The sequence below is a fragment of the Topomyia yanbarensis genome, chromosome 3, assembly GCF_030247195.1.
Source record: "Topomyia yanbarensis strain Yona2022 chromosome 3, ASM3024719v1, whole genome shotgun sequence".
NCBI lineage: Eukaryota > Metazoa > Arthropoda > Insecta > Diptera > Culicidae > Topomyia > Topomyia yanbarensis.
The window spans coordinates 138,426,051-138,451,040 of NC_080672.1; the positions used below are offsets into that span (position 1 = coordinate 138,426,051).

General features: G+C 38.3%; 1 protein-coding gene, 1 long non-coding RNA gene and 2 pseudogenes across 2 annotated transcripts; all 4 read right to left on the reverse strand.

The window, feature by feature from the left end:
* Positions 1 to 4,444: 4,444 nt before the first annotated feature.
* On the reverse strand, positions 4,445 to 6,652 carry LOC131687239 (DEAD-box helicase Dbp80-like; annotated as a pseudogene).
* Positions 6,653 to 6,679: 27 nt separating this feature from the next.
* Positions 6,680 to 7,882, reverse strand: LOC131686725 (uncharacterized). Its single transcript, XR_009305173.1, has 4 exons — positions 7,488 to 7,882; positions 7,210 to 7,350; positions 6,812 to 7,137; positions 6,680 to 6,749 (listed from the first exon to the last, which is right to left on the reverse strand). It is a non-coding gene; the product is annotated as an uncharacterized LOC131686725 (long non-coding RNA).
* A 1,657-nt stretch (positions 7,883 to 9,539) lies between these two features.
* Positions 9,540 to 13,249, reverse strand: LOC131687240 (DEAD-box helicase Dbp80-like; annotated as a pseudogene).
* A 3,380-nt stretch (positions 13,250 to 16,629) lies between these two features.
* On the reverse strand, positions 16,630 to 19,033 carry LOC131686716 (GRIP and coiled-coil domain-containing protein 1-like). Its single transcript, XM_058970643.1, has 3 exons — positions 18,824 to 19,033; positions 17,030 to 18,767; positions 16,630 to 16,971 (listed from the first exon to the last, which is right to left on the reverse strand). The coding sequence occupies exons 1-3, from the start codon at positions 18,900 to 18,902 to the stop codon at positions 16,788 to 16,790; spliced, it is 2,001 nt and encodes a 666-aa protein (XP_058826626.1). The 5' UTR covers positions 18,903 to 19,033; the 3' UTR covers positions 16,630 to 16,787.
* Between the last annotated feature and the right edge of the window lie 5,957 nt (positions 19,034 to 24,990).

Sequence of the window (24,990 nt, forward strand, 5' to 3'; positions counted from 1 at the left end):
AAACTTTTTAAATTCAAATTTTTTGTATTTTTGTATTTTTTTACTTTTCAATTTTTTAATATTTAAGCTTGAAAATTTTTAAATTCATAATCTTTTTATTTTTTGATCCTCAAATTCTTTTCAATTTTGATTTTTCCCAACTTTTAAATCTTTGTTTTTGAAATTACCTTTAAATTCAAAAATTTCAAAAAAATTTAGTTTCGAAATTTTAAACATTATAAAATCTTTAAATTTCTAAATTTTTAAATTTAAAAAAAATTGATTTCAGAAGTTTGAATAGTTAAATTACATTCCAAGATTTTAAAATTTTTGAATTCCCAAATTTTTGAATTCCTAAGTTTTTAAATTTCTAAACCTGTAAATTTTTCCAATCCTCAAATTTTCGCATCTCTAAATTTTTAGGTTTTCAAATTAATAAATTTTCAAATCTCAAATTTTTTGAATCGGTAAATTTTTAGATTCACATATTTTTAAATTTATGAAACTTAATATTTCCAAATTTTTAAATTGATTGATTTTAAAATTTCCAAATTTTTAGATTCTTAAATTTTTTTGCCGAGTTTCTATGTACGCATTTGAGTAGAATACGTGAGTATGGAATTTAAGGAAGTCGCTATAATTGGGATTGGTTCTGATAGTCATTTGCATAAGTACCTGGCAATGAGTATGTATTAGGTTTGGATTCTCCTTAATTATGTGATGCTAATTAAAAAATAAATAAATAAAAAAATGCTTACAAATACTTCATCACATGTGTGACAAATCTTCTTATCGTTTGATTTGCCTTGAAGCGGAGAGTACTATGCAATATTAGGAAGTTTTTCCTCCAGACAATTCTGATAAACTATTTCACAATTGTACATGAAACCCTTCACCTTGACTAGGACAAAGAAAATATTAGGTTTGTTGCAGTACACGAAAGTTGCTCCGGAGCAAAACATACTTACTCCTTTTTACTCCGGTTTGCTAGCAGAAGAAGAAAAAAGAGAAAAGTAATTGTCTAGTTTAGTGACTATAGTGATAGAGGTCCATTTTCAATGAGGTTTTTTGCCAATAGGGTGTATTTTAGCCTGAATAAACTGAATCCGAGAGCGGAAATGTGAAATTTTTAACCAATGTTCAATAAACTGAAAAAATAAGTTGTGATTAATAACACTCATAACAATAACAGTGCTTAAACAAGTGAGCTTATACAGTGGAGCTAGTTGATGATGATGATGGTCCCACCTCATACCCCCACAAAGGTGTGAGCTGAACGATTTATCTAGAAGATAATTAATATTTTAAATCATGACAAGACCAGTTAACAAAAAAAACGGACTGGTTCAATTTACAGACATAGCCTTTCCTTCAAAAGAACGTAACCAGATATATTTCGAATATTCCATCAACAACCAGGGTCCATCAAGAAAATTTCCATTCCGGGAAGATACTTGATAGAATCGGGAATTGAACCCAATAGCTTCCATTTCTGATAATTCTCTGTAAGACTCCTCCCGCCTGACCAAGACATCGGTACTACCACCTGCTAAGGTGAGAAGTGACGAGCCTAGTGGCAGTGCAGAGTCTAATCGAGTTATATCATCCACATCAGGCCCCTTTAAAGCTAGTGTGATGTGGCTTGGTCGCATACCCGAGGCGAAGGATCCGAAGAGGCGCAAAGCCACTGGAGAATCCGCCGGACGAGGAATTGATTACCCCTTGCTGGAATTGCAAGCAAACCTGTGATCCTCTGCTATTGTTAAGACTGTTATTAAGCACAACTTATTTTTTCAGTTTATTTAACTACGGTTGAAAATTTTACATTTACGCTCTCGGATTCGGTTTATTTAGATTGAAATACATTCTTTTGGCAAAAAACCTCATTAAAATTGGACATCTTTCACTTTCTAAACTAGATAATTATCAAGAGAAAGAAGAGACTGCAGGAACGATTTTCTCATTGTTTCCTCCGGAGTACTTCAAGTTTCTCTTGGCATGTGAACAAACCTAACACTTTCTACGCAATATTACTCACCGGACAAAAAGGCGTGAAACGAGAAATTTCCACAATACATCGTGTAGCACCTCCAGCGAGGGTTGCTGATGTACGAAGCAGCGCGGTGGAACAGTCCACCCTCCGGGTACTAGATCACAAATCCTCAAGGTGAATATTTGAGAGCAAAGAAAATGACAAACGAATGCAATAATCAGTGGATACAATTTAGTTTGCAACACTCCGTAAACTAGCAAGTGGTTACCGACTGCTTTTTTCCAACACGCAATCCACAATGAAATTTCTTCGCCGAATCAACATCTGAATAATCTTGGCTCTACTGGCTACTTTACTATCAATATAATACTGCGACCTTTGGAAGAAACAAGTATTTTCATGCAGAAGAATTTGACAACGACATCAACATCTATGATCGAATATCACTATTTTGCACAACAGAAACTTTTCTTATTGAAAGCACTTTTGATTGCGGAGATTCGGCTCGATCCGTAAATCACTTGCACTAGCAGTATAATCCGCTCCCCCGAGAACGGGAGGAAACACCACCGAAATTCACTGCTGTAGATCTCCAGTAAAATACCGTAAAGTCCCATAACAAAAAAATCGAAAAAAACTATGTCCCGAAAAAACACAAGTCCCGAAAAAATCGCGAAAACGGCTAAGTGTCAGCCGTCGATGAAAAAAATACAAGTCCCAAAAGCGGGCTGCGCTATTACGATGTTCGCTCGCCGTTTACTAGCCATGGCGGACGAAATCAGAATTTCATTAGCCATCATGCCTCAGCAGAAAGTGGGACTGTTCGATTTGATTCGTTTTTTGACAGCTAAAGCTAAGTATGCACCTCTTGCGAAATGAGGTCGCGAAATATTTTTCCTTCTTCCGTGCGGAATTTTGACATTTGCTCGCGAAAACTAGCCTGTGTGTTTGCTGTTAGATGTCGCTTTTGATAACTGGAAAACCAAAGAGAATAGGGAAAGAGACGAAGAGTGAAAATCAGTCAAAACGGCAACACGCCCTTTATGATGATTTCAACACTAGAATTTTGGCAACCGCTTCTATAGGCAGCACTTTAAATGACTCCTATTATATTTTGAAAACAAACCGTATGTCGATCGAAGGATTTGTTTATCAAACGATGTGTATTTCGAAACAAAGAGATGAAATAATTCTAAAGCTTATTTTTACTCATACATATACTCTAGAATGCACCTTACAATCACGATTGAACTAAATTCTGATAAAAATTCAAATTTCTTTTTTGATAGAAGTACAATACTTATCTCCTCCAACTCAGGCATGAGTAATGTTTATTTACATTGCACGATTTGTCTGCTCAATAAGGTATTTTTGGCTTCACACTATTCGTCTCTTTCCCTATTCTCTTTGTGGAAAACGACATCAGCTGTTGTTTGTTTATTTCTTTTTTATATTTCTGTTGTCATTTAAATGTTTTAAATAATGTATTTTATTAATTCATCACGGATGTGTATGAAATCGGTAACAATTGTAAACCTATTTGCCATTCATGAAGCTCTCAGGGAAGTGACGTACTCAGCGTGAATCATATTTCGAGCATGATTAATCATAATGCTTATTTGTGACGGTTCCGGATGTCTCGGGGAAGTTCAGTCTGACCAATTTAGACAGCACAATTCCTGCAATCGGAAATTTAAATCATTGGCTGGCCATTTTCTATCTAAATTGGCTGCTTCTACCGGTTCCAGAAGACCCAGGGAAATGATCGAAATTCGCTCAAACCAAATCTATTGTAATTGTCCGAATCGTAACTCTTAATCGGCGTTTGACCATTAAGAAGCAAATCTGATTGCCTTGGCCGCCTTTACCGCTTTCACAAGTCTCGGGGAAACTACCTTTCGAAACACGCTTCGGAATCCGGAAATATAACGCAAATATAACAACCGACTCCGACTCAATCGGTTTCAGGTCGAACCAAACCCTAGGCTTTAAACTTTGGCTGACGTTAAAAATCGATTATGATAACAATGGCTACTACTAAATATTCTGGAAGTCTCAGGGAATGCTACCAATAATCAGTACGGATACAAACCTATTTTTGGTATAACAATTGTGAGAATCGTAGTTCAAATTTATTGCCATGAGTAATTCGTGGTAATTCTTATTGCATGAAACACTAGAGAGGTTTAAGGAATTGCGCATATTGCTACTACTTGCATTACTGCCACAAGAAGCATAATTGTCCCATTTGTATAGGGATTCCCATAGCACATGGGGCAGTTTTGCTTCTAGCGGCAGAATACCTCACACAAAAAATGCTGTTCAAGTCTGATATTACACCGAAAGTTAGACGAATTAACTGAATTCTAATTTGATGGTCAGATTGACCCTGTATGTAAATTATGGAAAAGATGTTATAAGCCTTTTACAATCATTCATAATACAATAATACGTTATAACCCATTTAAAACGAGTGTATTGCTAGTTAGGCACTTTTCAATCAGATAGGTCCTTTCATAATCAGTTCGGTCATAAAAATCAATTAGGCCCTTTTATTAATTGTTGTAAAATCGCTATCAAAATTCTTCATGATCAAATGTTGCGTTATGTACGTGCTCGGGTAGATATTTGTTAATGGAAAACATGAAATTTCAATTTGTTACATTTTGCAGTTAGGCCCTTTTCAAATGTTTGGATAGAACTGGGTAGAGATAAATTGTAATTTTAATTGTAAATTTATTACCCTGTTGGTTACATATGTCAGGTCAAGGAAGAAAAAAATTAATAAAATTATAAATTCAGAATCATAACAAGTATGACCCAAAAAAGCTCCTATGCCTTTCACCAGTAGCTGGTCGAAAACACTTTACGGTGCGATCTTTTCAATTTCGTCCGAGTTCTCCGCGTCTAGCAACTGAATCTTTTTCCGGAAGTGTTTTTCGATTGATCTGCAAATCATCATGCTTCGATCACTGCCCACTAGGTTGATGGTGATTCCGTTCTGTTAAAGAAGTGGGAAGAAATACAATCTATAGGATCACAAGAATGAGTCACACTTACCGAATCTACCGGTGCGTCTAATTCGATGTAGATACGTTTCGCAATCGGCTCGTTCCTGCTAATCCATCGGCAGGTCGAAGTTGATGACAATGGTCACCTGTTCAACATCGATACCTAAGGCGGAAGAATCTCTCCGTAACCTGGTGCTGCAGCCAGAATCAAGTAGTGGAACTTACCCCTAGACAAAACGTTCGTTGCAATCAATACCTTCTCTAGTCCGGCTCAGGATCGATCCAGAACGGCCAACCGTTGCTCCGCCGTTAGATCACCGGACAGTACCGCTACTGAGTGATTATCCTGGTCCAACCGGCCGTTTTGCGTGCCTGTTTCGATCGATTAACAATGCCGAAAATAAGTTTACTTGGAGTTTACAACTGTCCTATACATCATATGACAGAAAATGATCGCTTGTCCGACGGTAATCACACCGTACATGTTTGAAATTGCTTGATATTTCTCGTCCTGGTTGCGGCATTTGACGTAGTAGTGTTTGGTGTTATCGAGTGATTCTTGCTCCCGCACCAGAAGAATCATGATCGGATTGGTTACGATGTACTGGGCGAATCCCATCACCTCCCGCTCGTACGTGGCTAAAAAGAACAGCGATCATAACGCCCGCCTCGTCCGGTACAAAAATTGCAATCTTCTTAAGGTCGAACGCCCGGCTGTTCCGATGATGATATGATTAGTCAGCTTCGCCCCTTTGACGATCTCACCGCGAACGGTTTAACCAAGTTCGATTTCCGCACAAAACTTTGCCGTTTTGCAGCTACTTTCCCCTTCTGAATTGCCAGTTCATACGTGGGGAAAGGCAAATCACCTGCGGATAGTTTTTCAACGGATCGACTCGATTGAGCATTGCCAGCACGAAGGCAGTGGTTTTTCTTGTTCCCGACCAACTCTGGGCGATTATGTTCTTTGGCGGATCGGCCAACAGAGTAGGTTGAGCCGTCTTCTGAATCTTGGAAGGAGCGTTGAAACCCATAGCATAGACTCCCTGAAGCAGTTCCGAATTCATGTGCAAAGCTTCGAAAGTTTTAACCAAGTATAGCGGCGAAAAAGGATCCTTCACCCCCAGATCCAGCTTTGATTCTACTAGACCTTTGCGAATAAGTTTAATTAGCAAACTTGCATCCGCCGGGCTAAAAGATGAATCATGGATAATTTTAAAGCTGATATTAAATATTTCTGGAGAAAAATTTGAATAGGACGTAAGTAACAATGAGATTCTTTTTGGTGTGTTTCTCTTCTGTTAATTACTCGGTCGTTTCAATATTTAGTACTCAACTCTTTGCCTAATATTCTAGTAAAAACTATCGGCTTTCGATATGTACTGGAAAATTAGTGTAAAGTGTTATAAAGACGTAATAATCGAAACAGAAAGTAAACAGAGAGAGGCTCTCAATGTTACTTATGTCCTAATTAAAATTTTCTCCAGATTTCGACTTACTTGAATGCCTCTGCATCTTCCGTGGAGGAAGCTGTTTCTCTATTTTCGCTAGCAGCTTTTTTTTCTTCAGGAGCTGCTAGTCTTAATTTCTGTAGCTACCGAAAACAAAACTGCAGGGAGTAATTTGATCGCTGGTTCTACTGGCGGTGAACTAGAAGGTTTTTCCGCATTCTCTTTCTTTGGGCTGTCAGCCGCCGGCTCTTTTTCCTTATCCTTAGGGATACTCAGATCGATAACCTATTTGTATTGAAAAGAAAAATTCAAAACCTATGGAAAAATTATCGCTCCAAAAATAGGTTAGTTGGTTATGACAAAAAAAAAACATTTACCGAGTGCAGAAATTTCCTGATCCTCCCTCCGCCTTTTTGACCCAGTTATCGGCAGCACTTGCCATCGTTTCGACCGGGTATTAAAATTCAAAAGCTACAATATATGGAAAAAGGTCCCAAACAGCACGGATACTGTCACTCCGGTGGTTTATTCCTTGCAATTGGCTGAACTTTTGCCCAGAGCGACCTTGCGGAAAAAACGCCTTCTTTTGTCTGCTCACTTCGCTGCCATGAAACCGATGATGAGCGCTTTTTTCCAAACGAGTCACACGGTTGGCCCGATTGAATATGTCGCGCGTGTAGAGTATGCTTCCATTATGTTTGTTCTGTAAATTGACAAGGACATCTAAATATGCAAAGGAATGCTTGGAGGAGAGAAGCTACTGTTAAACACATACCGAAAGAGAAAGTCCTTTCCGAGGATCTTGATGTTGTATTTACTGTTGGCCCATTATCACCGTGTTCTGCTGCTGGGTGGTTACCATGGCATTATGTTGCTGGTGTTCGGTGATGTGTATCCGCTATGGTTGCTGTTCGATCTGAAAAAAATTATGATGAAAAATATCCGTGAATGAGTGAACGCGAGCTTTTGAAAGAAGAATAGGGTATTACATTACAATGTACTGAACACGGTACTGATCCTTCGAAACTAAAAAAGGTAGTAAAAATGACTCACCTTGCTGCACCAACTGAATAAAAAAAAAGTCCTCCTGCACGCAGCGTGGTACAGTACAGTATGCTGCTGCTACTGTGTTTGAAGGTGCTGTTGATGTATCTTTTTTTTTGCGGTTGACCAATGGTCTTCTACATTTGGCCCTGATTGGCTTGGATCGATTGCACTAGTTGCGGTTGCTGGCCAGGTTCTACCGTCAGTTGAACGTTGTTGCTACCGATCTGTCGGATGATGGTCATGGTCTTGGGGAAATCTTAATTTTCTGATGTTGCTGGCGATAAACACTGGAATTGTGGTTGCTAGCTGCTGCTGGGATGGAATCACGAGCACTGTGGAGGCAGCGATATTTTCATGCAAGCAACTGGTAGGAGCCAAGGCAGTAATATGACGTTTGTTTGACTCTGATTTCTCTACATCAGGAAGGTAACCGCTGGTAAGAATAGTGGCAGGCAAGTGCTTTGTTCGGGTGTGCCTGTAAATAATAATAATTACTAGAAACAATCACAATTCCAATAATATTTTAAAACTTACCATTCAAATTCAAAATATTGATTCTCAAAACTACAAAATTTTGACAGGTCGCGATGAAAAAAAATACAAAAAAATACTAATCTTGTGATTTTTTATATTTTTTCATTGCAATCTGTCAAAATTTCGCGAGCTTCCGTGCGAAATAATACCATTGACCATTATTTCGCAAGGAAAAAGTTTGCCTTGGTGACAGCGCATAGAAAGCAGCGCTATCTCGCGGAAGTATTATGAAACTTATCGTTTGTCGAACCGTGTCTCGGCTAACTGCATTTTTCGTTATCGTTTTCGCGAGAGCTGCGTACCGCTTTCGCGAGCATTTCGCGACGTTTTTTATGCATAGGTTTTGTATAGGAAATTTCATTTCGCAAGAGGTGCATACTTAGCTTAAAGCTTAGTATGCACCTCTTGCGAAATGAGGTCGCGAAATATTTTTCCTTCTTCCGTGCGGAATTTTGACATTTGCTCGCGAAAACTAGTCTGTGTGTTTGCTGTTAGATGTCGCTTTTGATAACTGGAAAACGACATCAGCTGTTGTTTGTTTATTTCTTTTTTATATTTCTGTTGTCATTTAAATGTTTTAAATGATGTATTTTATTAATTCATCACGGATGTGTATGAAATCGGTAACAATTGTAAACCTATTTGCCATTCATGAAGCTCTCAGGGAAGTGACGTACTCAGCGTGAATCATATTTCGAGCATGATTAATCATAATGCTTATTTGTGACGGTTCCGGATGTCTCGGGGAAGTTCAGTCTGACCAATTTAGACAGCACAATTCCTGCAATCGGAAATTTAAATCATTGGCTGGCCATTTTCTATCTAAATTGGCTGCTTCTACCGGTTCTAGAAGACCCAGGGAAATGATCGAAATTCGCTCAAACCAAATCTATTGTAATTGTCCGAATCGTAACTCTAAATCGGCGTTTGACCATTAAAAAGCAAATCTGATTGCCTTGGCCGCCTTTACCGCTTTCACAAGTCTCGGGGAAACTACCTTTCGAAACACGTTTCGGAATCCGGAAATATAACGCAAATATAACAACCGACTCCGACTCAATCGGTTTCAGGTCGAACCAAACCCTAAGCTTTAAACTTTGGCTGACGTTAAAAATCGATTATGATAACAATGGCTACTACTAAAGGTTCTGGAAGTCTCACACGCAGAAAAAAAATTAGTGAAAATAAACAAATTTTGGTTTTAAATAATAATTTTCCCGTTTGATATAGTGACAAACAAAATTCAGGTTTGATTCAATCAATACTGTTGGTTGAAATTGCCAACAAATTCATTTGTTGGCTTTTTAATAGTTTCAACAAATATTTCGTTTGAAACAACAAAATCATGGTAAGTTTAACCGAACAAACAAGTTCGAAGAAACAAAAACAAATCTTTTGTATTAACCAAAGGAGAGAACAACTCAAACTTAGTTGAAATTAAACAAAGATTCTGTTGGTTTTTAACAAAGGGATCAGTTAGATCCAACAAATTTTATTTTGATTCAACAATGTTTTTATTTAAAATGTAAACAGAAGTATTTGTCGAACTAAACCAAATACATGCTTTCGAAAAACGCCCATTTCAGTTTGAAACAGTCGTTCGCCACGTTTTAGATTCAACTAAACGTTTTGTTGATTCAAAAAGGCCTGATTCTTCTGCGTGCAGGGAATGCTACCAATAATCAGTACGGATACAAACCTATTTTTGGTATAACAATTGTGAGAATCGTAATTCAAATTCATTGCCATAAGTAATTCGTGGTAATTCTTATTGCATGAAACACTAGAGAGGTTTAAGGAATTGCGCATATTGCTACTACTTGTATTACTGCCACAAGAAGCATAATTGTCCCATGTGTATAGGGATTCCCATAGCACATGGGACAGTTTTGCTTCTAGCGGCAGAATACCTCACACAAAAAATGCTGTTCAAGTCTGATATTACACCGAAAGTTAGACGAATTAACTGAATTCTAATTTGATAGTAACTGAATTCTAATTTGACCCTGTATGTAAATTATGGAAAAGATGTTATAAGCCTTTTACAATCAGTCATAATACAATAATACGTTATAATCCGTTTAAAACGAGTGTATTGCTAGTTAGGCACTTTTCAATCAGTTATGTCCTTTCATAATCAGTTCGGTCATAAAAATCTATTAGGCCCTTTTATAAATTGTTGTAAAATCGCTATCAAAATTCTTCATAATCAAATGTATGTACGTGCTCGGGTAGATATTTGTTAACGGAAAACATGAAATTTCAATTTGTTACATTTTGCAGTTAGGCCCTTTTCAAATGTTTGGATAGAACTGGGTAGAGATAAATTGTAATTGTAATTGTAAATTTATTAGCTTACGATACCCTGTTGGTTACATTTGTATACCTTATGTCAGGTCAAGGAAGAAAAAAAAATTAAAAAAATATAATAAAATTATAAATTCAGAATCAAAACAAGTATGACCCAAAAAAGCTCCTACGCCTTTCACCAGTAGCTGGTCGAAAACACTTTACGGTGCGATCTTTTCAATTTCGTCCGAGTTCTCCGCGTCTAGCAACTGAATCTTTTTCCGGAAGTGTTTTTCGATTGATCTGCAAATCATCATGCTTCGATCACTGCCTACTAGGTTGATGGTGATTCCGTTCTGTTAAAGAAGTGGGAAGAAATACAATCTATAGGATCACAAGAATGAGTCACACTTACCGAATCTACCGGTGTCACCTGTTCGACGTCGATACCTAAGACGAAAGAATCTCTCCGTAACCTGGTGCTGTAGCCAGAATCAAGTGGTGGAACTTACCCCTGGACAAAACGTTCGTTATAATCTATACCTTCTCTAGTCCGGTTCGGAATCGATCCAGAGCGTCCAACCGTTGCTCCACCGTTAGATCACCGGACAGTACCGCTACCGAGTGACCATCCTGGGACATCCTGCCGGTCAACCAACCGGCCGTTTTGCGTACCTGTTTCGATCGATTAACAGTTCTGAAAATAAGTTTACTTGGAGTTTACAGCTGTCCTATACATCATATGACAGAAAATGATCGCTTGTCCGACGGTAATCACATAATTTCTCGTCCTGGTTGAGGAACTTGACATAGTACTGTTTGATGTTATCGAGTGATTCTTGCTCCCGCGCCTGCCGAATGACGATCGGATTGGGTACGATGTACTCGGCAAACTCCATCACCTCGCGCTCGTACGTGGCCAAGAAGAACACCGACCATAACACCCGCCTCGTCCAGTAAAAAAATGGGGAACACTAGGTCGTACGTCCTGAACTTTATACCCCAGTCCATTAGCTTGCCGGGTGTTCCGATGATGATATGATTAGTCAGCTTCGCCCCTTTGACGGTCTCCTCACCGCGAACGGCGTAAGGAAGTTTGATTTCCGGACAAAACTTTGCCATTTTGGCAGCTACTTCCCCCTTCTGAATGGCCAGCTCATACGTGGGGGAAAGGCAAATCACCTGCAGATAGTTTTTTAACTGATGGACTCAACTGAGCATTGCCAGCACGAAGGCAGCGGTTTTTCCTATTCCCGACTGACTCTGGGCAATTATATACCGTGGCGGACCGGCCAACAGAGTAGGTAGAGCCATCTGCTGAATCTTGGAAGGGGCGTTGAAACCCATCGCATAGACTCCCTGTAGTAATTCCGGCTTCATGCGCAAAGCTTCGAAAGTTTTAACCAACCAATCGGCGAAGAAGAATCCTTCCGCTGCACCTCCAGATCCAGCTTTGATTCTACTAGACCTTAGCGAACATCTTTCATTAGCAAACTTGCATCCGCCAGGCTAAAAGATTAGTCATGGGTAATTTTAAAGTTGATACTAAGTATTTCGGGAGAAAATTTAGAATAGGACGTAAGCAACAATGAGATTCTCTTTGGGGTCTTTCTCTTCTGTTTATTACTCGGTCGTTTCAATACTTAGTACTCAACTCTTTGCCTAATATTTTAGTAAAAACCATCGGCTATGTGCTGGAAAATTAGTGCAGTGTTATAGTGACGTCATAATAATCGAAAGAGAAAGTAAACAAAGAGAGGCTCTCAATGTTCTTTATGTCCTAATCAAAATTTTCTGCAGATTTCGACTTACTTGAATGCCTCTGCATCTTCCGCGGAGGAAGCTATTTCTCCATTTTCTCTTGCAGCTTGTTTTTCTTCAGGAGCTGCTAGAGTTAGAATTTCCGTAGCTACCGAACTCCAAACATCAGGTGCAGCTTTGGTTCTACTGCCGGTGGACTAGGTTTTTCCGCATTCTCTTTCTCTAGACTGCCAGCCGCCGACTCTGAATCCTTATCCTTGGTGATAAGTACTCAGTTCGCTAACCTATTTGTATTGAAAAGAAAAAATCAAATCCCATCCCAATGATCGCTTCAAAAATAGGTTATAACAAAAAAACACTTACCGAGTGCAGAAATTTCTTGATCCGTCGTCTTTTTGACCCAGTTAACGGCAGCGCTTGCCATCGTTTCGATCGGGTATTAAAATTCAATAGCAAGGTACAAAGTATGGGAAATCGTCCTGAATCAGCACGGGTACTGTCCTTCGGGTGGTTTATTCCTTGCAATTCGCTGAAATTTTGACCAGAGCGACCTTGCGGAAAAAAAACGATGCCTTCTTTTGCCTGCTCACTTCCCTGCCATGAAACCGATGATGAGCGCTTATTCCAAACGGTTAGCCGATTGAACATGACGTGCCATTATGTTTGTTCTGTGAATTGATAAGGACATCTAGTTATGCAAAGGAATGTTTGGAGGAGGGATGCTACTGGTAAATACATACCGAAAGAGAAAGTCCTTTCCGAGCATCTTGATGTTGTGTTTTCTGTTGGCCCATTATCACTGCGTTCTCTTGCTGGGTGATTACCATGATATTATGTTGTTGGTGTTCGATCTGAAAAAAATCATAATAAAAAATATCCGTAAATGAGTGAACTCGAGTTTTTTAAAGAAGAATAGGGTATTACATTACAATGTACGAAATAAAAAAGGTAATAAAAATGTCTCACCTTGCCGCACCAACTGAATAAAAAAGTCCTCCTGCACACCGCATGGGACAGTATAGTATGCTGCTGCTACTGTGTTTGAATGTGCTGTTGCTATCTTTTTTGCAGTTGGTCAATGGTCTTCTACATTTGGCTTGGATCTATTGCACTAATTGCGGTTGCTGACCAGGTTGTACCGTCGGTTGAACGTTATTGCTACCGACCTTTAGGATGATGGTCATGGTCTGGAGGAAATCTTAATTTCTTGATGTTATGGTTGAAGGTGGTTCTGCTGCTGAGCTTGCTGTGAAATGTTGGCGATAAGCACTCGAATAGTGATTGCTTGCTGCTGCTGGAATGGAATCACGAGCACTGTGGAGGCAGTGATATTTTCATGCAAGGAACTGGTAGGAACCAAGGCTGGAATATGACGTTTGTGCTTGACTCCGATTTCTCTAAATCAGGAAGGCAACCGCTGGTAAAAATAGTGGTAGACAAGTTTTAAGGCAAAATGTGCCGATGAAATGTTTTCCGATGTGTCCATCATTCGTAAACTCCTGTTGTTCATTTGAGCAGTAATTGCTATGTGGTCCTTTTTTGAGGGGTTGTTGGCTGTTGCTAGATTTGGAGTTGTTGGTACTGCTGCGGTTGCATCGATTTAATGTTGGTTGGCTGATTGCCAGATCCAGGATGTTCAGACAAGGTAAGTTGAGCTGATTTGCTTTGTTCGGGTGTGCTGCAAATAATATTAATTATTAAAATTTAATTGTTTAAAACTAGAAACAATCACACTTCCAGTAATATTTTTAAACTTACCATTCAAATTCAAAATATTGAATCTTTAAAACTACGAAATTTTGACAGGTTGCGATAAAAAAAATACAAAAAATTACCAATTTTGTGTTTTCTTATATTTTTTCATTGCAACCTGTCAAAATTTCGCGAGCCTCCGTGCGAAATAATACCGCTGACCATTATTTCGCAAGGAAAAAGTTTGCCTTGGTGACAGCGCATAGAAAGCAGCGCTGTCTCGCGGAAGTATTATGAAACTTATCGTTTGTCGAACCGTGTCTCAGCTAACTTCATTTTTCGTTATCGTTTTCGCGAGAGCTGCGTACCGCTTACGAAATGGAAACGAAAATTTTTTTCGCGAGCATTTCGCGACGTTTTTTATGCATAGGTTTTGTATAGGAAATTTCATTTCGCAAGAGGTGCATACTTAGCTTAAACGCGAATCCAATCGACCCAAAATGGAGTCTCCGCAGTTCTCTTTCTAGAGTTTTTCTAGTGATTAGCAAAACTCGACGTTTTTCCATCCTTTAACAATATAGAGATAATTCGGATATCCCTATGGGGTAATTCAGATCGTCAATTTTATTTAGTTTTTGCACAAATCAATTGTGTTTACCTATGAAATCATTTTTGAAGAAACTCCTAAAGACGCAAAAAAATAAATTGTGCTGCAAATAATTAATCTGGGTAGTCACAGTGGTGCAAATTTTCCTTTTCAGATGCCAACTTTCAGTTCAATCAAACCCAACCATGATTCAAATTCAAAGCCTCCCTCAATCATTCAGTTTCAAGTTGGCGGGATTTTCATAACTGAATCGTACGTCTTCATTTCAAATTGATGCTTTTTCATTCACCAACCAAAGCTGTCATCTGCTCTGTAGAGGCCAGTTTAGGTTAAATGTCATGTTTTGCGTTTTCAAGCTTACATGGACAGTAAGAACTATGTTCAGAGTAGTTTTGCTTGAAAAACCTAGTCAATACCCAGTAAAGAGATATTTACAGGGTCAATGAAATTGAAAATGATTGAGCAGTAGAGTGGGACATGGTTATATGAAAAAAATAAAATTTCGCTCCGAGTAACTTTTTGGATCCCACTTGGCTCCCAGAACAACTCTGCAAATTTTTAGTTCGATCGGTGAAACTATATTTTTGCGCCCACGGTTTAAAGTTTACATGGGATTTCGTATGGGGAAAACGTCTTTTATAAATTAATTCTTTAAAGAGTCGCCCATTACCTTGTAAAAATAAATACATGTTTGATTTTTATAGGAAATTTATCAAGGAAACAATGTCTAGAAGACCACGAAACGATCTGATGCTTGTGGAAAAAGTTATTAAGCAAAAACCGATTGATGCCCTGAAGGTTAATGAAAATTTTACTTTTCATTAACCTGCTGCTGACGGTCGAATTATATACAAAATCTGTAACTTTCTCTTATTATGTACAAAATAAGACTCAATTTATTCCTCAAAACTCTTGCGAAGTGGCCAAACAGTATAGATAAATGATTTGGACACATTAAGAAAAAATCAAATCAAAATTGCATATAATTGGACAACCAACAGCAGTGGTGCTAGAAAAAATGAATATTTTATCAATCGTCAGAGCATCAATTGGTTTCAGCCTAATAACTTTTTTCTCAAGCGTCAGATCGTTTCGTAGTTTTTGAGACTTTGTTTCTTTGTTAAATTTCCTACAAAAGCCACATAACCGTTTATTTTTAGGAATCAATGGGTGACTCCAGGAGGAATTATTTTGTGAAAGTTAGTTTTCCCATATAAAATCCCAAGTAAACTTTAAACAGTGAGCGCAAAAATATAGTTTCACGGATCGAGCTAAGAATTTGCACAGATGTTCTAGGTCCCAAATGGTACCCAAAAAGTTGGTCGGAGCTGGAATCTATTTTTTGTCCCACCCTATTGAGCAGGTCGGCTGTTTGAATGAATAATGGAAACGAACAACTGCGAATTGAACACAGTAGGGCATGATTTGAGAATTTTTTCTCCTTCAAGTTCAAAACAAACTGAAAAAAAAATTTGCAGCTCTGGCTGCAAATAATTAATCTGGGTAGTCACAGTAGTCGATTGGCGCATCATGTATTTTCTTTGCTGTGGCGTGTGCAATGGTATGGGCAGCCGCTGAACGGTGGTTGATAGAATAGGGGGTCTGAATAGCTCCGTACGCTCATTTCGGACAAAAGTTATGAGCGTCTTGAAAATATGTGTTTTCACCCCGACAAAAATCATAAAATAGAAGCCTCAAGCTTTCCAAAACATATACCTGTAATTTTTTCACTTTTATTTGTGACTTTAATCATGGTTACCACCCCATAACGATTTTTATTGTGACGATGGTGATAAAACTAAATACGTATCCCCTTTCTAAAAAAACGTAGAATAAGATCTATCTGTCAAAATTCTTGTTTCAGAATAACGTTTCCAAGAATATGTACGAAAGCCATAGTCTTACGGTTTTCTGAGAAATCGAGGGGGTCTGAATTACCCCCACGCTCTTAATAGCCCCGGTTCCCCCTATCCAATGTGAACGAGGGTTGTCCAGAAAACTAGTTGTTGGGAGATTCGAATTTTATTTTGTTACCGCGCCGAAAAATATACGTTTCTTGTCATGGTTAATTTGGCCGTTTTGATTCAAGATGATTGAGTAACATCTTGGTTTTAATTAGGTTCAAACTTTAAGTATAAAAATGGGAATTTTATTCGTTTAGAAAAATTTTTCATTTTCTTCGAATACATAGAATTCGAACGTCACCGAACTGTCATTATTCCCATTCATGATGTCATCATGCAAATGTTCAAATACTAAAACCTATTGATCGTGCACAGTCGACAGTAAATTAAGGCTGAGAGTTATTACGAGAGAGTAATTAAAATATGCACGATATACAATTGATATATTAGTATCTACTTAGTTTAAAATAATACATCGCAAAGGGCCCATTGAAAATCATACCGCACCGACAATTTATTTCACCGTTTGATGCCATCCAGGCCCTGAATGGATTTCATTTCGGCCGCACTAAATTTAAGAACCGCAGCTATTGCATTAATCATGTGCTTCTTGCCGTCGACATCCTGGGACGTAAGGAAGCTGAGCACTACGTTTTTCAGGTACTCCAGATTCGCGCCCTCTCGAGATTTACATCGTTCCCACCTGCAACAGTGATCAAAACTAACTCTACGAAAGAAAATTTAACTTAATTATAACAAACCTATCAATTTGTTCTTCCAGGTAGGCAATCTTTTCATGAAGTTCTTCTTGGGAAGCAACCTTATCATGCAGGGCCTGGCGCAAAGCTGATTCGGTGTTGTTTTTAGCCGTTCGTAGTGCGGTGATTTCGATTTCCTTGCGTGCCAACTCGTGCGCATAATGTAAAATGTGATGTGTTTCTGAATTCGCATTTGGTTCCGCTTTGAATACCGAATTAAGGACGTTGATTTTTTTCGACAGTGCTATTGGAAGGTTGTCAAAAATATGTTGTTGGTCTGAGATAGTTTTGCTGTCGGCAGTGGAATTCTCCCGTTCACTGGTGGTATCATGCATCATAATACCAAAGGACGTGCGGAGAGATTTAATTTCTTCCTCTTTCTCCTCGAGAAGCTGCAGTGAACGTTCCCTTTGCTTCTTTAATTGTAATTCTAGTTGGGAGAGCCTTGATTTGAAGTCCGACTCCATTGCACTAAGTAGCTCCTGAGTGCGAATCTTCTCCGATTTCACCGCATTTTTATGCTCAATAAGTTTATTTTTATATTCCACCTCCAACTCATCAATGTTCTTATTGAGAATTTTATTTTTTTCCTGAAGACTTTTCGTATTGTTTTGATGAGTCAGAATAGTTTCCTTGAGTTCTTCATTTTCCCTCAAACACTGATCATAGCTGCGTTGCAAGTTACGATAATCATCTAGGTCACTATTTTGATTGTTGATGTCATTTTCTAAAGCCGAATGTATTGTGAACAATAAGGATAAATCCAGTGGTTTGTGGAGTTTTTCATTTTCCGATAGCAGTAAGTTTTTTAGATAGCTTATTTCTTCGACAATCCGCTCCACATTGCCCTCTTGACTAACTCTTCTCGGTAAAGTGTTATCTAGACTCAATTTGGACAATTTCTCTTTAAGTTTAGAGATATTTTCCTGATCCTGTTGTCTTAACCGGTCGTACGTTCCTACAACAGCGCTTAGCTCTGCCAGTCGTGCCTCTAGGTTAGCAACTCGTTCCTCGTGAGTTTCCTCTAACTTTTTACTTCGTTCTTCGGCTATCAATACTCTTCGCTGCTCGTTTCGAATAGCCGCATCATGCTGGCGCTTCAAGTTATCAATTTCGCCCTGAAACTGCTGAAGCAAACTTGACAAGGCAGCATTCTCCTTCTTCGAACTCTCTAACTGTTCCGAACTTTGTCTTACCAATTCTGATGCTTGAGGCATCTCACTTACCCGCCGATCGGAATGTTTCTGATTAAATTGAATTTTCAAATCCCTCAACTGCATCTCCAACGTTTCATTCAAATGTCTTTCATCTAGCAACTGCTTTTGTAACTCGCATATCATCACCAAATTTACATTGCACTCCTCTTCGCGATCGTGCTTCATCTTAGCCTTACATGTCTCCAAATCCGTCTTAATCGTATAGTTCAATGCCTTAACCTGCTCTTCTAAGTCCCGGATGGCCGCATCTTTTTCCGTAATAGTCTCCCGCAATTGCTTACGATCTGATTTAAACGACGACTCCATACGACTCTTCTCGGCCGTCAGCGTTGCTAGTGAGTTCATCAGAGTGGCCACCTGTTCTCGAAGACCTCCAGCGTCATCACAATCCTCGGGTGGAGCGGTAACTTTGGCTGGCTGTTGCTGTCCATTTGAAAGACTATTTCCTCCACCAGTGAATGCTGCCAGACTAGATTCTAGGGCAGTTTTTTCCTTCAACAGACCTTTGTATGCAGTGACTACGTCTACAATCGGCGTAAAATTTATATTCGTGTATACACTTGTGTAAACTTGGTCCTACCTTTAAGACGTTTTTCATAACGCAACAACTGTTCCTTCTGCGAATTGATTACAGATTCTAATTGCTCTGGTTTATGCATTTTAATTTGGTTTATTTTATTCGCTGAAGATTTCGATTATCCTTACATATTATTACTATTCTACATCATTCACTGGATAAAGTTATGAAAGAAAAATGTAAAACTAATATTAATAATCGTACACGCAATGTTTACATAAAATTGGAATTCAACTGTCAATAATACACTTTTTCCGCAAATTGCGATGTTTTGGGTGAATGCTTATCGTCACGCTAAAGGCAAAAACGCTGTTACATGGCGTTACATTCCGAGCCCCAGTTTCATCAGGGCCTTACCCCTAACGTTAATTTTTTGGCTATATTTACGAGACGGACTCTCCGTAATGGAACAGATGCGGAACCGGGACTCAATGGTATACCATGCAAGAAAACAACCAACACGTATATGGCACCCCTATCCTATTTGTATTGAACTGACATAAGTCAACATCTCAGCGGGCACATAAATTATGGGCCCCACAGACAGTTCAAATTGTTCTGCTCGAAGCTCGACCTTCACTATTCAGACACGGCACGGCATGCCTCAATCATTAGATGTTTGTTAAAAAGTTTAAATATCGCACCGCCAATTGATGAAAAGTGTTGTCACAGACTAACAGACATAACACTCAAAAACAAAGCTTCGTCCGCTTTAACGATCATTTTAAATATATTTGTAGTTGGGACTGTGGCCACATTTGAAATTATGGCGCCACTGACATATGAACTAGCATATGGGGGATAGACCACTAGTGAAAAATTGTTCACAAACCTGAGGGGTAACCCACCAGTAAATAAGTGTTTGGGACTGTGAATAAAAGGTGGAGCTAGCGTTCTGGGAAAATTGTCGGATCGATGTTTTTTATGGAATTCCCTCATAGTGTTATGTCTGTTAGTCTGTGGTGTTGTTTTGAACATGTCGGTGAATAACAAAAACTTTTCATCAACCAACAACAAATTAAACGAACTCGAGTATCACAAAATTGTGTCGAATGAAATTGATTCTGTTTATTGTGGATCGACCCTAACGCGACGTTTTAGATGTTCGCATAGAAATCATGGCGGCGTAGCAGATACCTGACAACCAAGCTATAAGAAAAAAAAAATCAACTACGGATAGCTGCCCCGTATGCAACATGCATTCCCGAATAGAAATGTACAGTAACAAAACCATGATTTTCACTGTGACAGTACAGTAATTTTACAATAATTTACAGTAAGTTTTAGTGTTATGCTACAATACAAAAACAATAAACTTTAACGTTTTTACAGTAAATTTCAATGTAAAATAGACTTTTACAGCGAAAAAGGGGGGTGGTTATGTATCTTAACATTAAAAAAATCAATTTTTCTCCATACATTTTTTTCTCGAAAACAGTAAAATTTAATGTGAATGCGCTGTATCAGTTTTTTGCCGAACAGTGAAATTTATTGTTACATGAAATTTTATTGTAAATCTACTGTGAGAACGTGGCATCGAACAATGTTGAAACATTAATAACTATAATATTTATTGTTTTATGATTGTTTGTAGGGTAAATGTTATTGTAAAATTCTATCCGGGTTATGCTACGTAATGTTATCGAAATGGATGCAGCAGAAGATTATTTTCTTGTAAGTCTTGCAATTGTTGAACTGCAAGATTAGTTGGCTATTTAGAATATGTTTTTAATTATTTCAGTGTACTAAATTTTGGATTCGCCAATAAGTAACTTATGGCCCTTGGAATGTCAAATCCAAGCATGATGTTTTACTGACATCGAAAACATGGGCACTCAGATTTCTATTGAAATGTATCCACGGAAAAAACAATTAAACGTATCTAGGGGGAAAACGAGCTGAAAATAAATAGCAGAAACTTAAGAATTGCAACTATGCAGTGGCGGTATGTCGGAAGCAATATTTACGAGACGGACTCTTCGTAATGGAACAGGTGCGGAACCGGGACTCAACGGTATCCATGCAAGAAAATAACCAAGCTATAAGAAAAAAAAATCAACTACGGATAGCTGCCCCGTATGCAACATGCATGTATGCTACGTAGTATTATCGAAATGGATGCAGCAGAAGATTATTTTCTTGTAAGTCTTGCAATTGTTGAACTGCAAGATTAGTTGGCTATTTAGAATACGTTTTTAATTATTTCAGTGTAGTACACGTTTCTGGTCTAAAATTACATTGAGCTATTTCATGGAGTTTCCAGTTGCTGCAAAGATAGAGAACGGGTTTGCACATTGACCTCAAAAACTTAAGAAACGTTGAAACTAAGCTGTATTGTTCCGCTTGAGTCAAAATTCTGCCAAAAATTAAATTAAGTTTTTGCTCGATTACTGCAGTAATTCTAGTAAGCAGATATTGTCAGGATTTTTACACAGTGCTTATCAGTATTAAGCCAGATTTTTTGCTCGATTCCTGTACGAATTTTGCTAGAAACTGCGAGTAAAATCGACTTCAGACGCAGAAGTTTGACAGGGTCTTGTTTTCATTCTTTTTTTATAGTATTTGGTCAAAATTTAATAAATAAGCAAATATGAGTAAATTATGATTGTTTTAGTTTAAGTACTGTAAGTGTCAGCTACATCGATGATCAAGTTTTTCACCGGTGGTCGTGCGTAACGTACGATCAGGGATCATGTCTTACCCTTCACTGAGGAAAAAGCACATGAGAATTTCATAAGTCTCGGCATATGAACCAGCCTTCTGACGATGTCATTGAACGCTTTAGAATGCCATAGGCAGGCTTATGAAGTCAATTATCTTCATTCATGCACTCCATGGAAGTCCAAATGATGTATTCCATAAGACATTTATATGACTCCGCTCCAATATATGCGTTGAAGAATTTCATAAGTTTTTCTTATGAAGCCCGTATGAGATATGTTATTGATTCTATAAAATTATATTTTATTTTTCTTAAACATCACTTTTGTGAAAAGTTCGTAATTGCATCTTATGAATTCAATACTGGCATAGAAGGCCAACTAGTAGCCAATAGTTTTCGGCCAGCACTTTTGGGTTGCCGCGTTCCGAAGGAAAATAACCGAGATTTTCTTGTGAAATTGAAACAAAATTTTAAATTATTGTTTATTATGTTAATCAATAAATTGCTGAGTGTATTGAATCAGTTTACATGGTTATGATTTTTGAAGAAGAAATCCGTTTATCATTGATATGAGCTTTGAAATAAATTGTGCATATAATTAGTGTCTGACGCGTATTTTATAATTATCAAAATCATTTGAGAAGTAACAATCATTATCATTCAGTTGTAAATCTCACTGCCTAAATCCAGTTTCCCGAGAAATACCGACGAATCGTTATTCATTACGTACAAATTTTAATGTTTAATGAATGAGTTTTCTCTTCAATCTTCTGGTGGGATCTACACTTGGCGGTTTCTTTGTTCTGAATTTCCTCTCAAGGTTTATTTTGACAATCACTTTTTTAACTCTATTAAAAACGCTCGATAAATGTGAGCCATATTCTAATTTTTATAAAAATGCACAATAATATCCATAAAAAAACTTATAGCATTCATTCAAACATTGTGATGAATTTCATAAGACTGTTTTATGAAAACCACTATTTCTACCATGTTTTCCACTTAGAAATGTTAACAATGTTCGTAAATGGGTACCGATGGCGTTCATTCGGATATTTACAAGAATTACATAAGACTATCTTATGAAAATAGTAAGAGACACATTTGGATAATTTCCCCTCCAAATCATAAGACAGACTTATAAAATTCATTAAAAAAAACCTTATGTCTGAAAGTCATAAGTATTTTTTATGGAAATTCAATGTAAATTGGTGTTGCAATGCGATCGGTATCGTTAACGGATGCTTTGGGTAGGCTGGCAGCTTCGGCAGCAGCATTAACTGATAGGTACGATTAGCGATGGGATTAGACTGAAATGAAGGAATTTTTGATAAACTACTCACCAAACTTTAGTTCAAAAGTGAATACAGCTGCCATTAAGTCTCCACTTACCATGCAATTTGCCTGCGGGGGAGGCCATTCCGCTCGTGTTCGTAGTATAGTACCCAGCAAGATTGTCTTAAGATAGAGCAATACTAGTATTTTCAGATGTACACGAATCACCACCAGCGTTTGCTGAATCCGACTGGTACCTAGAGTAGCTTCAACTGAAAAGAGCAGTGATCCTCACTATCACTCTGTGGCTCTCACAACACATTGTACGGCATTGGTTCCAACCGATATTTTTCCTGTTTAAAATATTGCCAAATTTTCATCGCGGTCACGCTGTGCAGAATTCCTTGGTCGAGAAAATCAACCATTTTTAGGTTTCGTACAGGCACCGACAATACCTTTTCACACACCAGTCACAACGTCGATCGGTTGCTTAGCTTACAGTGAGGTAACAATCAAACTACTCTAAGGGCCGATTTCTTCACCCTTGCTTAACGTTTAAGTCAGGTTTAAACTTTCAGGTAAACCTGGTTTAAAAGTTAAACGAGGTGAAGAACTCGGCCCTAAGTATATTGATGCTTGAGCCAGTTAATTCGTTGTTGGCGGAGGGCATCTGTTCGCTGCACATGCGCTTAATCCAATGTTAACCAATCTGGCTGACACAATCAATCAAAAAATCCAACAGTATGTTTACAGTGTTTTCAAAGTACGCTCGAATAGGATTGATTTTAAGTCAGATTCTTTTGACGGTAGTTAAACTATCCGCTTGCATCGCGGTGAAAACAGTGCATAGTGCATGTCGGGCCAATTTTACAAGATAGTCCGTGTGTGCTGACTTTGCTTCATATTCGCGATTCAGTGCTTTGCTTTGTAGCTACAGAAGACTGCCGGGAATTAAAATTTGATTAATATAAATAAATATAATTACATATTCAACATCTCTGGAAAATAATAACCAAGGGTGTTTTTCTGGCACATTTGGTCGGTGTTAAGTCAGACCGGACTAAGTGACAAAATATTGATTTCGAGAAAAACGAGTTTAAAGTTTGAATCGCAGCATCCTTTACATTATGATTGGAAATTAATTTTTGCCATAATTCTTGTTTATTGTTACATATTTCAAATCTGGCAACAGTCGATTGTAGCTGACGATTTTCTTTATCCAGTGCTATCGTTATCTCATTTTTTTTTTATGTTTTGCGACTTAGTCCGGTCTGACTTAACACCGACCATTTCTTTCCCATTTTCCACGTAGATAGTTTGTTTATATTTATTTACCCGTATCCAGGCCTGCGTTGATGATTTTCGTCAGAACACATCAATCTGTGGCGCCACTAAGCGGTGAGTGCAGTCAAATCTGAAGGGACTGGAGTAACTCATTCTACAAGTGTAAAATGAGCCACATATTTTTTATAACTTGTTCGTATGATTCACGTCTTTATTATTTGTCTTTGGTTTCACCCTCTTAGGGTGTTTACAGAGTGGCGGCGAGAAGCTGAGCTGGGGCTGGAACTGACATTAGAGTGCGAGATGCGAGAAACCTGCTTACTGCAAACCAAAGGAAGGATGTCAGAGTGAAAGCGGAGCGGATCGGCGCCGACTGCCTGCTTTTACTCTGACATGCTCCATTTGATATGCTGCGAGCAGGTTTCTCGCATCTCGCATCATACTGTCAGTACAAGCGCCTGCTCAGCTTCTCGCGGCCACTCTGTAAGCACCCTTAGGGCATGTTCAGGAGCGTTTTATTATGTATAGGAGTTCCAAAGTAGAACTGGAACTGACACATTCACATCCCCAGCACTCAGCAGAGCGTTTTGTTTTATAATTTCGAACAGTTTTGTTTTAAAAGGGATGATCCATAAATGACGTAGCATTTTTTGAGTGATTTTTAACACCCCCCCTCCCCCATCGTAGCATTTCGTCACAAACTTCTATATACCCCCCTGGTAATTACGTAGCTTGACCGTAACCCTCACCCCCCTCGTTGTCCCCGTAAAAAAATTAAAAAAATCAAGCACGATGTTAGTTAGAGGAAACGGGTAAGATTCTCGTGACATCAGTTCAACCCCTATTCCCCTTTAAAAAAGCTACGTAGCATGACATGACCCACTACCTCCCTGTCGTCACACATCATCACAAAATACAAAACTCCCCCTTCCCCCATATAATGCTACGT